Here is a 14,570-nt window from a genome sequence, read left to right on the forward strand (position 1 = left end):
CATTGAGACCGCCGCTGGCATGCCACGCCTCCCTCACTCCTCACCCTCTGTATGCAGCCTGATACCTACAGTGAGGGGAAAAGTATTTGATCCCCTGCTGATTTTGTATGTTTGCCCACTGACAAAGAAATGATCAGTCTATAATTTTAATGGTAGGTTTATTTGAACAGTGAGAGACAGAATAACAACAACAAAAATCCAGAAAAACGCATGTAAAAAATGTTATAAAATGATTTGCATTTTAATGAGGGAAATAAGTATTTGACCCCTCTGCAAAACATGACTTAGTACTTGGTGGCAAAACCCTTGTTGTCAATCACAGAGGTCAGACGTTTCTTGTAGTTGGCCACCAGGTTTGCACACATCTCAGGAGGGATTTTGTCCCACTCCTCTTTGCAGATCTTCTCCAAGTCATTAAGGTTTCGAGGCTGACGTTTGGCAACTCGAACCTTCAGCTCCCTCCACAGATTTTCTATGGGATTAAGGTCTGGAGACTGGCTAGGCCACTCCAGGACCTTAATGTGCTTCTTCTTTGTTGCCTTGGCCGTGTGTTTTGGGTCATTGTCATACTGGAATACCCATCCACAACCCATTTTCAATGCCCTGGCTGAGGGAAGGAGGTTCTCACCCAAGATTTGACCGTACATGGCCCCGTCCATCGACCCTTTAATGCGGTGAAGTTGTCCTGTCCCCTTAGCAGAAAAGCATCCCCAAAGCATAATGTTTCCACCTCCATGTTTGACGGTGGGGATGGTGTTCTTGAAGTCATAGGCAGCATTCCTCCTCATCCAAACACGGCGAGTTGAGTTGATGCCAAAGAGATCCATTTTGGTCTCATCTGACCAAAACACTTTCACCCAGTTGTCCTCTGAATCATTCAGATGTTCATTGGCAAACTTCTGACGGGCATGTATATGTGCTTTCTTGAGCGGATGGACCTTGCGGGCGCTGCAGGATTTCAGTTCTTCACGGCGCAGTGTGTTACCAATTGTTTTCTTGGTGACTATGGTCCCAGCTGCCTTGAGATCATTGACAAGATCCTACCGTGTAGTTCTGGGCTGATTCCTCACCGTTCTCATGATCATTGCAACTCCACGAGGTGAGATCTTGCATGGAGCCCCAGGCCGAGTAAGACTGACAGTTCTTTTGTGTTTCTTCCATTTGCGATTAATCGCACCAACTGTTGTCACCTTCTCACCAAGCTGCTTGGCGATGGTCTTGTAGGCCATTGTAGCCTTGTGTAGGTCTACAATCTTGTCCCTGACATCATTGGAGAGCTCTTTGGTCTTGGCCATGGTGGAGAGTTTGGAATCTGATTGATTGATTGCTTCTGTGGACAGGTGTCTTTTATACAGGTAACAAACTGAGATTAGGAGCACTCCCTTTAAGAGTGTGCTCCTAATCTCAGCTCGTTACCTGTATAAAAGACACCTGGGAGCCAGAAATCTTTCTGATTGAGAGGGGGTCAAATACTTATTTCCCTCATTAAAATGCAAATCAATTTATAACATTTTTGACATGCGTTTTTCTGGATTTTGTTGTTGTTATTCTGTCTCTCACTGTTCAAATAAACCTACCATTAAAATTATAGACTGATAATTTCTTTGTCAGTGGGTAAACGTACAAAATCAGCAGGGGATCAAATACTTTTTTCCCTCACTGTATACCCCCAGATCGACTGGGGAGTAGTGGGCTGTGTTAGGAGGGTTATAGAGAGCTTGACATGGCAGGTAAACTAAGCTGCGGCTAAAGAAATGTAATCCGAGTGCCAAACTCATCTGTGTCTAGCTGTGTGAGGCTGACACACCAAGGCTGGACACCATTGAAAGACTCTCAACGTTATCATCTACAATTACCCTGGAAGATCCCTAAGGGGCAAAATGTGAAACGCAAAAAAAGGATGAAAGTTCGTTTTTTTCATTTGGATCAAACCTTATCTCATGTGTGGATAGCTCCAGTTGTCAGGATAAACTGTTTCTTGTGTCTTGGTAGAGATAAGAAATTCACACTTGAATGTCCTGCCATAACTTCTCTCTCTCATACCATAGAGGCTGCTTCTAGCTGGTCAATACATAGCAAAAAATAAGGTTTAAGGCTTTAGCAGAGGAAGGTTAAGTAGCAAGTAAGACGATCTATGTGACTAGCAGCCTGTCACGGCTACAATATTCATTGCCCTGGCTTCTGCCCTATTAGTGCAGCTTTGTTTTTCATGTTAGGAAATCACATGCACATTCTCACTTTATTTTAGCTCCATTTTAGCCAGACAGGTGCAGTAGAGGATGAAGCCAGTCTCTCTCACTAATATAAAGTGACTATTAATATGCGTCAGGGGTGCTCTGTCAGACTTACTCTCCTAATTGTCATTTATTGGTTTCTTTGTCAGTGCTGCCATGTGTAACTCTCCAAGATGTTCATTAGACTGGGAAGGAGAAATCACAAAAGCTTCACTTGTGAATTTGATATCTGACCGTGTTCAGCTTTTTCCTCCACAAGTAGTCAAGGGAAATATTAGGCCTGATTTCTTTGTGAATATGCTGTACAGTCAAACGTGCGTATGAAATAGTCCCATTTAGATTTGATAAAACGTGCAATTTTTTTGTTGTTTCTGAAAATTGTCAGATTTTTCTATCTGACTAGGTTTCATAAGACCATGAACAGAACTCTGTTTATGTGGAATCCATTTTTACATACAGTATGTCTACTAAAACATACCCACTTTCAAAATGGAGCTGAATATGCAGTTCTCTCCTTAAAAATGGAGATTAATTCCGTGACCTCTGACTAATTTAAGAAAATATCGTCTGTGCAATGAAATGTGCTAGCAACAGCAGTTCAGACAGAAAACGCCACGTATTCATTTAACCAGTTATTAGATAAGATCACAATACATTCAATACGTTAGTCTTTGCGTCAGGCTCTGCTCCTTCTGGGTATCTCACTGCCAGAGCGTGCATCATGTTAAGATGAAAATAATTACAGGCTGTACGATTTCCCCTGCAGGAAGGAAACCAAACCAAACCTGTGGTGGGTGGGTTCAAGACAATGGAACAGCATACTATTGAGCAAGCAACAGCACTAGAGGCAGCAGAAAATGTGTGTAAAAATGATCAGCTTAAAAAGACCGCCATATTAAAGCTGCGATATGTAACTTTTTGGGACAACTTGACAAAATTCACATAGAAATGGGAGTTATAGATCTGTCATTCTCATTCAAAGCAAGTCTAAGAAACTCTAGATCTGAGAAACTCTAGATCAGTTCTATGTGCGCTATGCTTCCTGTTTTTTGTTTCGTTTTTGCGTCTTTTACTTTCAGTTGAAAATACTATATTTTTGGTTATGTAAAATATATTTCACAGCAGTTTAGATGGTACAATGATTCTCTACACCATACTTGTTTGTTTTGTCACATAACTGAAATTAGGTTAACTCTTAGAATTTTTGCAACCAGGAAATGACGGTGCGATTTTTGCATAGTGCATCTTTAAGGCAGGAAGTGTTTGTAGAATATGATTGGTGTGACGTCAGCTGATGCATCGCTGATGCCAATCCTCGGGTTTCCTGTCTGAACCGGCTGCGCTTGATTAATATCAAAGCCTCTGTCCACTCATGTAGGCTACAGGAGATATAGGGTAAATAGTAGGCAAAGGAGAAACCATGGAGGATATCAGACTACTTGCCTGGCTTACCTTTTTAAGAAAAGAAACAGGAGTTTAAAAGATTCCAGGTAGCTGGAGACTGTGGTGAATTCTCTTCACTCTACCTCTCAAGCCGGAGCCTAAATGGGGGAGTTTATTGCACCCTAATATATAACATGACGAGGTGTCAAGGAGTCATTTTCCCTGACACACTGGGGTTTTACTCTCTGTTTTGATGGCAGTCTCGTCGACACGCTCCTTTATCACCTGGCTAACACAACTGGCAGACTCATTGTATGAGAGCTGACACAAGCCCATTTGACGTGCATTGTAATGGAGGAGTGTAATTTGTCAGCAGATCCGGTGCTGCCCAGACATCTCTCTCTCAGCAGAGTGCAGCAGCAGTTCCCTGGACAGCCCAACCTGGCCTCGCTGTTCATCCATCACAGCTCCTGATTAAACATCCCATTGCTCTCTGCTCTACTGAGGCCTCTTCATATCCTCACACTGAAAGCCAAAAAATCAAGACAAGATGACACGTAAGGGAGTTATCCTGGAACATTTTTGAGCTTCAAATTTCTTCACCAATTCCCAAAGTTGTTTTTGTTAGGACTGCTCTTGTTTGAAATGCCGGTGTGCATACATCAATAAAAGGATATATATACTTTCTACCCACTGGATCTGTTATTATATGATTACTTGTTCATCAAATGAGACCTAAGGCTGTGGAAAGAGATGTCTTATGGCTGTGGGGCATTTTGCTTCAGGATATCAACATACACTGAGTATACAGAACATTAAGAACACCTGCTCTTTCAATGACATAGACTGACCAGATGAATACAGGTGAAAGTTATGATCTCTTATTGATGTCACTTGTTAAATCCACTTCAATCAGTATAGATGAAGGGGAGGAGAGGGTTAAAAAAGCATTTTTAAGCCATGAGACAATTGAGGCATGGATTGTGTATGTGTGCCATTCAGAGGGTGCATGGGCAAGACAAAAGATTTAAGTGACTTTGAACGGGGTATGGTACTAGGTGCCAGGCTAACCGGTTTGTGTCAAGAACTGCAAAGCTGCTGGGCTTTTCACGCTCAACAGTTTCCCGTGTGTATCAAGAATGGTCCACCACCCAAAGGACATCCAGCCAACTTGACACAACTGAGGGAAGCATTGGAGTCAACATGGGCCAGCATCCCTGTGGAGCACATTCAACACCATGTAGAGTCCATGCCCCGACGAATTGAGGCTGGTGCAACTCAATATTAGGAAGGTGTTCTTAATGTTTTGTACACTCAGAATAAAGATGATTGTCTCTGATTATGACCAAGCTGATTTACACTGAAATCTATGGTATTTATTGTTTATGTCATAATGCATAAGCAAAGCTTTCTTTTTTATTCATGTTAATTAGTCTTTAGAATTGGGACTGGGTTTCTTTGATTCAAGCAAATGTCATCTCTATTTTCTCACTCTTGAAATGCTTCTCGTTTCTCTGATCCACTGTATTAGTCACTTCAGCGATGGACCCTGCAGTGTTTTTAGAAGTCCCACAAAAGCCAATTAAGAGAGCCTAAACTGCATTTATTATTAGGCAAAATGGCACTTAAATTGAAATTGTTAAAAATATATGCAGACCTAAATCCTCATCACCCTCTGCCTTTGCTCCTGAGGGGGAAGCAGTGTCTGTGCTCCCAGATTGAGCCCGTTGCGCTGCATTCGGCTCTCAGGCGTGCAATGTCTTCAAAAAACCATCAGTGATTAATAATTAACTAAACACAACGCAACTCCTCTCAATCGTGTCCATGCACACTATTGGATGAATACATACTGTATAAACAGCCCATTGCTTTTATTAATGGAGCTCCGTCTTTGTTAGTGCCGCTTTGTGATGTTTTCTTCCTTTTTTTCTCTATGCAATTTTCTGTTTTCTTTATCAGAAATCTTCAAGATATCCAGACCTTAGACATCGCATCACATGCACAAGATGAACAAAATCAAATATGGTTATTACCATGTAATCAATAGTACACTATCTGAGGAAATTAAAACATGGCTGCTGGCTACAGCCATCCATGTTAGTCCAACTGACTCTCATAACAAAGCAGAATGGAATACTTGGTTGGGTGAGGAAGAAGCTAGCACATCAAACCCTGGCCTATCCTGATTGGCTCATCCATCATAATTGTCTCTTGGGGCTGTGGTGTGATGTGGTGGGTGGATGGGTGAATTTGGAAAGTGGCACGGATGATTGGCAGTGGGCAAAGAGGTGCCATTTTATTGTGTTTTTAGGAAATTATATGTGAGATTGGGTCATGCCACTCCTCTCAGGGATCTGTCAGCTATGTTTATTAAAGAGTTCTGTCATCATGGCTCCTCCTTCTCTCTTGATGCCTCATGATTGTAAATGACAGGAGCAGTGGCATGCAGGCCCTTTCCCTTAAGGAGATACACACATGCACACGCCAATTATCCACCTCACTACTTTAACACTCACATACTCCTCTGTTTGATGTGTACAGTCATTGCTCCCCAAATGCTGTTTAGCCTTATGCACAGAAAGGATCTCATCAAAATCTGCCAACGTTCTTAAGCACTTCATCCACTTCCCTGTGGGTTTAAAGGTATTAGTCCATGCACTAGTTTGGGCCCAGCATTTAGAGAGATCCATTAGCATAGGCGTCCTTGTTGTGCTAGCAACACACTTTGAGATGCTGGGCGACCATATGGTGCTGGGAACCACAAAGTGCATTTGATCCTTTTAATAGCAACCTTTCCTCTGTAGTGGGAAGAAGAAAAGAGACTTGGATTATGGTCCTGGCTTAAACCCAACTCCAAGTTTTCTTTGCATTTTAAAGGCTGCATGCCCTTCACAGTCTTTAGCAGATGCTTGAATTATGCATATTCATTCTTTCTGCTATTATATCTGCTCTGAGATTCTGTCCTGTTTTGGAGAATTTTGTAAAAATTGAAAAAAACATTTATAGATAATTGGTTAGCCTTTACTTGAACCATCTGTCACAATGCCTTCATAATGCTATCCTGGAACTGTATAGATGTAATTTAGGAGTCGGTAATGACTGCCATGAGAGAGAGTGGACCAAAACGCAGCGGAGTTAGTGTTCATCATATTTAATTATTAAAGAACACTATGCAAACAAAACAAGAAAAACCGACAGCCAAACAGTCCTGTCAGGTGAAACACAATGACAGAAACAATTACCCACAAAACCCCAACGGAAAAACATGCACTTATGTGTGACTCCCAATCAACCACAACGAACTTCAGCTGTGCCTGATTGGGAGCCACACACGGCCCAAAACAAAGAAATACAAAAACATAGAAAAAGAACATAGAAAGCCCACCCAATGTAACACCCTGGCCTAACCAAAATAAAGAACAAAAAAACCCTCTCTATGGCCAGGGCGTTACAGAGTCATAACAATGGATATTAGTTGTAGTTGAATATGGGAAATTAATTAGCTATGATGCTGTCATGTCGGGTGTTAGGGATGGATTTAGCTCATTATTGATCAATTGTGAAGTTGTGCGAAATTGTTTTTCTTTTATAAATTAACTTTGTTAGGCCTTGCGCATTTAAAAACCCTATGGAGTTATTTGAAATACTCTCTACACTTCGATTGCACAGGTCCAGGTTGGCCTACTCTTGTATTCAGAACTTCTTAGCAGAACTTCTTAGCATACACAGTATACGCAGTGACAAACACTCTGCAAACCAGCTCTCAGAAACAACCCCCAATCTGTCTTCTTTATTATTTAACCCTTAACAAACCCTGTGCCATCTGCTATTTTAATGAAGGGAGCAGAAGGCTGCCAGACATAGAATCAATCTTGCTGGAAATATTGCATGCATAGACAAGGATCTGCAATGGTCCACAAACCGTTAATTAATTAAGTGCTGTTTCTGGTAGCCCTTATTTTAAGGACCAACCAATAAGTTCCATTGAGTGATCTAACAGGGCTTTGGCAAATAAAAAGCACTAGCCAGACACAATCACTGGCTCACCCGGTTTGTATCCCAGCGCATGACCAGACTAATGATGAGGTTGTCTTGGGGACTGTAGAACATGATGTGAAAAATGCTATAGTGGTACTGGAATTGTTTGCTTAAAAGCATGTCACTCAATTGGTGCTATTGGTGGAAGTAAAGGTCATTTACTTTCAGATATGCCAGTATTTAGTGAATTTGCCCGAACAGTCTGCTGGCGTTGACCGACTCCCTCTTCATGTTTTCCTGTCATTTCGTTCAATTTAATTATGGCTAAAGGAATTTGCAGAGGACATCAGTTATTTTCCCAATCAAATGTTTGACTGTTGCTTAAATGTGTCTGTGCATTTCCCTGCAGAAATGTTGCCCTCACGCTGTTCTGGGCTCTAGACCTAACTGATGGAAACTGTACATTACTAGTATCTACCATCTGTTCAGCCATCAACATGATGAAGCTGTGTGAAGATATTCTCAATCTGAGATCCTTCATCGTGGAACTGATTTAGCATCCTTACTCGAACGCAGGTATCGAGTCCCTAAAGACTGTATTAGCCCACTGAGGTTATATGCACTGTGTGAGCATAGTTCACCCAACCAACTCGTCTACTAATGGTTCAGTTGCTTAGATACTGTACTTATTGATACAGCATTGGTCATGGGGATGCCTTCATCTTCTGTTGTTGTTGCCAATTTAATGTCATATAAAATAAGTGAATAGGCTTAGATTATTGTCATAAAATTAGTCATTGTGTGAGGCTGACCACCTCTTACATTGCGGTGGAAACCTGTGGCTTAGATTGTTTAATTTCTTAGTTGGACTTATTTTACAGTACAGAGTATGTCACTGTTTATGACAATGCCGTTCTTGAGCTGGAAGTCAATTATATGGTTAAATACCTTCTGGTCTTACACTAAACATAAAAAAATATAGAATGTTTCATCAGTTGTGTGTACTCATAAACATGGTCGAGTGCTGCACACTGTATTCTTACATATAGATGAAATTGTTTTCAATGAAAAACCTGCGCAAGCAAACAAGCAAAAAAATTAAATACCCATGATGCTCCTCTGCAGTGGTTTCAAGGGTCAATGTCTCTTGTGTAATAGCCCAACCATCTAAGAGATGAGTGGCTAAAAATAAAACAAGTTTTTGTACCTGAAAATAATGAGGCATTGCGACTGTAAATGTCTCTGAGTGTTTGTGGAGTGCACAGAAATGTGTGGAATGGATCTCCAGTGAGGATGTAGAGGTATTGGCTGGGCTGAGAAACAAGGGAAGTGAGGTGTGTCTTTGTGTATGGTGGTGAGCCAAAGAAACTGGTATTTTACCACTATACATGCTCATGTTTTATAATTATGTGCCAGTATGCAGTGTTACATCATTCAGTTTTAATGTTTTATTCAGAGAATGCACTGGATTTCAGTCACCAGTTAAGCTCTTTGGTAACTAGGCCAATGAGTCAGGAATTACAACCTATTCTCTCAGCTGACACTGATCAGTACAAACATTGTTTGCGGTCAGCAGTGACTGATTTTAAATAAGACGACACACGCAGTAGTACTCATCTGTCTGACCGTGATGTGTGGGTTGACCCCTGAAATGGGTTAACACAGCACTAGAGACAAACGTCCTCAACAGTATGTAGCTGAGCTCTGAGCTTTATTGGTCCTGTCTCCTCTGCTGTGAATTAGCATGGTCCTCTGCAAGCTTCTCCTAGGGAGCCCTCTGCTGTCAATAACCACAGTGTGCTTCCTCCCTCTGCCTGGCCTCCTCCACCTCTTTCTCCTACTCTGTAATGTACACAAATATATTCCCCCACAAAGCCCTGCAGTGCCTGGCCATGTCCCGGAGAGAAAGGTAGGCAGGATTTAAAACCCCCAGTACAGACAAACTGACAGCTTCTCAGGGGCAGGTAAGCAATCTCACTCAGCGCTGGAGGGGAGACTCAGAGGGAGGCAGGAGAGTGGAAAGGACAGGCCGCAGTGTTAACCTGGTGCAAATACAATAATAAAGTTTGGTCAAATGAAGTGGACCTAATTGGGATTTCAACTTATATCTACATTTTAGGAAGGAAATTTAGAGCATTCAACTGGTCTGTGATTGACATTCATATTTAGTAATGATATTTTGGGGCCAATATGGGATCATTGGATGCTAAGCCTATAAAATATCATTCCAGACTGCCTGCATCACTGATGTTAGCATTCCAATGAATAAGTTAGGCTGTTTTTTTTTATTTTGGGAAAGAATTTGAAATTCTCTCTGTTTTCAAATACTGTATAATCACCAACCTACCCCAAAATATTAATGTGGAAGAATAATGAAGTCACGCACTAGTGTATTTCACTTTTCTGAAAGTCTGGTGGAAAGGAATGGACATGTAACCAGCTGGTTTGGTCTGCTGTCTTCCAGGACCTTCACATTGTCATATTTTGTTCCTTCACCTTTCTTTTCCCTTCTTTATGTTGTATGCTTTTGTTCTGCCATCCGTAGAGTGAGGATCCAAAAACAAGGCCATAAATTAGAAATCAGTGGTCTTTTCTGTCTGGAACATTAAACAGGCTTGATGTATGCTTATTACTCACTTCACTCAAATCAATGGTCTAATCTTTTCCCTCTGTGATTGATTTCCCAGCAGCCTACAGAACTTACACTGTAGGTGATTTAATAAACACCAGAAAAGTGCTATAAAATAGGAATACTCGACTAGAATGTTAAAACACCAACCTGGGTAGTATACAGTAGTAAAATACAAGTGTCATTTGAGATTTTCTTTACAACAATTGTTCAACAATAGTCTAGTAGCTCAAATGTAAACACATTGTGTTTAGCTACAGCTTCCAATCTTCTATGTCCCACAGTCATGTTCCAGAGGTCCAGCCCAGAGTGGGGAGTGTGTCCAGCCCCTAGTTATCACCAGTAATGTGGACTGAAGACAGAGGTCTGTGGTGTCCAGCCTGGGTCTATGGACCACCCATAGAGAGGGGGCCAGTGGCCTGGCTGTCCCCAGCCTGGGTGACCCTGGGGGCTGGCCGGGGGAAACAGTAACCCTCAGCACCCATCACAGGTGTCTATGTCACTGAGCACACTAACTGGGGTCAGCGTCTAACAGACTCCTCACAAAGAAGCGGGCCAATTGCTTTTCTCTGCTAAGGCCAGAGTAGGTCAGGCGGAAGAAACACTGCTGATAAGTGACCTTTTCTCATTCCCTGCATTCTGCTGGAATGGGTCAACCAATGGACTACATGCAGAATGCTGACTGACTGACTGAGTGCACCTCTGATATCAGTCTATGTAATACACCGTGGGATATGCGTTGCTCAGTAAAGGTTGATTAGATAGGGTGGTCAGCTGTGCGAGTATTGAATTCTGTCTAGATATGGAGCAAGATATGGAACAATGTGTTGCCTTGTTGCATCCAATGCAGAGGGCTTAGAAAGCTACCAACTGAGAGTGGAACCAAATCATTGAGTCGATTGGCAATGGCAGTCTAAAGCTGGTAAAGGATATAACTGAACTAACAGTTGTGGTTCAGTGCATTGATGAGCGCACTGTTTCTTGCAGGGAGTAAAACAACAACAACAACAACAACAAATACAACAACAACATACTTTATTATTTTATGAGTACTATTCAGCATGGGATTCACTCAAGTAGTCATTTGTAACACATTTAACTGTGTTTGCATCCAGTACTACAGGCTTTAAACTGTGTTCTGCTGTTTATTTAGATGACAGCAGAGGTCATTCTTCGACTCGTCAATGATCCAGTACTTCCATTCTATCCTCTTGATATCGCCCTGGATGTTCAGAATAAACTCAAAGGTAAGACACAATCTTGTTTATTCTATCCTTTGGCGTTTCATGATATTGCATGAATGAAGGACTTTTTCAGCCATCATTGAATTTGTACTACTATGTTATTATCTTCGACTGAATCAAACATGCATGACAAAACAACAATGAACAATGTAACTATTGTGCAATACCCACATCGGAGTGAAGTGAATGAAGCATCTATTGGTGCTCTGGTTGTTTTCTGAGCCACGTGGGTCTATGCAGTGACATAACTCATATCTGCAGTCCACCCACCCAGCCAGCCAGCACCAGGCCACAGCAGGTCCCCCTCTCCCTCCTTCTCTCTCTCCTTCTCTCTCTCTCTCTCTCTCTCTCCCATAAGAATGATTTAGAGGCAGATCATCTGTTTAGGTGGACATATCGATCGCCTCTATCACGCCTCATGAGTCCAATGCCAAGTGACCTTGATTTTTGCATTTGTAAAATTTAAATCCTGGCTGGGTCATCTTTCTTTTCGCTAGCCTTGGACTCGACTGCCTCTTTCGTCTCAGACCTGAGTTCTGTTATGTCACACAGGATGAGAATGAACATTTGACAAAGCCAGGAAGGGGTATTTCATCTCACCACTACTTCATCAAACAATCCAATAGCTTGGGTTTTCACTCCCTCCCTCCCGCCCTCCCTCCCAAAGGCTCAATGTATTTTTAAAGAAAGTTAGAATTGGATATAGCCTATACTTTAAAAGCAATTAATGATAATGCAGACTTACAGACCTCTTTGGTTTACTTTACTGTCACCTCTCATGGACTTTTAGAGGTAACTGATAAATGGGACTTCCTACCCTCATCTTGACCTTGTGCATCAGAGGTGTAATTTGGTTGTAATGTTAAATATTCATGCAGAGAGAGCGAGCGTAGGACAGGTGAGGTGCATAATCACCACATAATCTTGTCTCTCCTGGCTCAGTGTCCATAAAACTGTGTCCTAGTAGTTATATATCAGCTCAACCATATTCCCATTGCTCTGCATAGTCACTGTCTACTGAATTACACACAGGTGGTGCACCGTGTATGATTAGAAATGCTGTATCATTGGTTTCAAATATTTGATTACTTTAAGGTAGTTTCCGTTATTGTAATAATTTCACACAAAAGGTATAACGCTTAATTTTCCATATTTTTGTCATTCTGTATTTGATTGAAGGTACCATTTTACACTGAGTTAACATTTTGTGGTGTTCATACAGTGCTCATACATGTGGTGCTCATACAGCCATGGTACTGTAGAGAATCTGTTGATACAGTGGGTCTTCATCATGGCCAATAAGCATTTAAACCACAAATGAGGTTTCTATCTCGCAATTCACTCTGCATTGCAGACAGCTGCTAAGACAGTGAAACACTGATATGTATAACTTACTCATGATGCCTCATTGTGGGAAGCACTGCGGTTCCGCTTCTTTATCCAAGACTAATGTCCACAAACGAGGCGGCTCTGTGATTGAGATGGAATGATTACCTGGCCGTGGTCTCTCCCGTCGCAGGGTCAGGGAACTAATGCCTTTAGAAGCCCAGTCGCAAACAGGTTGAATTAAATATAGAATGCTTTTATCTTTGTGGTTAAAAATAAAGAAGTAAGATGGGAGAGAGGTAAATAAATAATTTTAGGTTTCTGGGTTGATCCCTGGATTTTAGCCCAGCCTCATGCTGTTTTGGGATTGGAACAGTAAATGGATTTTCAGACACCACATAAAATTGCACTATTCATGAGGAGGAGTAATGGATTGTCTGAGATCAAACAGGCAAGGCTAATTGAAACCTTTAAAATCTTTTGTTCACTTTTTATTCAAAATGAACGATTTGGTAACTTGCATTTTTTCAGAAGTACAGTAGCTGCACTTTGAAGCCAATCAGTTCTGGAAAAGGAAAAAATGGTATGTGTGTGTGTGTGTATGTGTGTGCGTGCATTTGTGCGTGCGTGCGTGTGTGTGTGTGTATGCGTGTGTGCCAAACATTTTTAAAGGTGGCTTCCTGAGTTGTGTTTAGATCTCTCCATCAAATCTCGGCAGGGTCTATGCCAACACAATCGTCTCTCCACGTCCCTCCGTGTCAGAATGTGTGATAGATTACAGCAATCCTCCCACATATTTCATAACTCCTATTCCCTCAGTAGGGAGAAAGACATTTACATTTGTAGAAGGGAACAGCTTTCTTTGGATATTTTTATCCTGTCTTTTCTCTCCTTTATTCCCTGAGTAGTTGCATGGTGTACATATTCTCCTGTGACTCTCCCACTCAATGCCATGCCCCAGCCTTGCTCTCATCTAACAAACACCAAAGAGAAGTGAAATGGAGAAAAAGCAGGCTTTAACGGAGCCACATATAAGCATGCAGCACACGGCCACAGTCAAGGTTATTTTCACTTACGCATAATGGAACGGAAAACTTTCGATGTGGCGACTAGCTTATTAGCAAACACTATTTAGACATGTTGTGACATTGATATTTCCCATGTTTTTCTCTCTAGTGCTTGACTAGGATTCATGCATATAGTGGTGAAACAACAAATGTTAACCTGATATTTCATATGTGTTACAGAAATATTGAGGTGAACATTTTTATAACAAATATGTTTCTGTGTAAGGGACAAACCAATTCATTTGAATGTAATAATCGGCACATCAATTTTTCAGCCATCCACAAATGTTGTTGACATGATTTAAAAACAGAGCAAGAGAAACGTGTCTGTACAGGTGACAGCCGAGGACAGTGCATTTTTGGAAGTCTATAATTTAATGCCTAAGAAGCAGCCATGTCATGCTGTTCATATACAGTGGGGGGAAAAAGTATTTGATCCCCTGCTGATTTTGTATGTTTGCCCACTGACAAAGAAATGATCAGTCTATAATTTTAATGTTAGGTTTATTTGAACAGTGAGAGACAGAATAACAACAAAAAAAATCAGAAAAACGCATGTCAAAAATGTTATAAATTGATTTGCATTTTAATGAGGGAAATAAGTATTTGACCCCCTCTCAATCAGAAAGATTTCTGGCTCCCAGGTGTCTTTTATACAGGTAATGAGCTGAGATCAGGAGCACACTTTTAAAGGGAGTGCTCCTAACCG

General features: G+C 41.4%; 1 protein-coding gene across 1 annotated transcript in view; it reads left to right on the forward strand.

Moving 5' to 3' along the window:
- The window catches only part of naaladl2 (N-acetylated alpha-linked acidic dipeptidase like 2), a 290,768-nt gene that overhangs the window by 267,917 nt on the left and 8,281 nt on the right, over positions 1 to 14,570 (forward strand). Inside the window, exon 12 of the mRNA XM_014216734.2 lies at positions 11,378 to 11,471. Within this exon, the coding sequence (XP_014072209.1) occupies positions 11,378 to 11,471 (94 nt within the window). The remainder of the gene's footprint in view (positions 1 to 11,377; positions 11,472 to 14,570) is intronic.

The sequence above is a fragment of the Salmo salar genome, chromosome ssa10, assembly GCF_905237065.1.
Source record: "Salmo salar chromosome ssa10, Ssal_v3.1, whole genome shotgun sequence".
Taxonomy (NCBI): domain Eukaryota; kingdom Metazoa; phylum Chordata; class Actinopteri; order Salmoniformes; family Salmonidae; genus Salmo; species Salmo salar.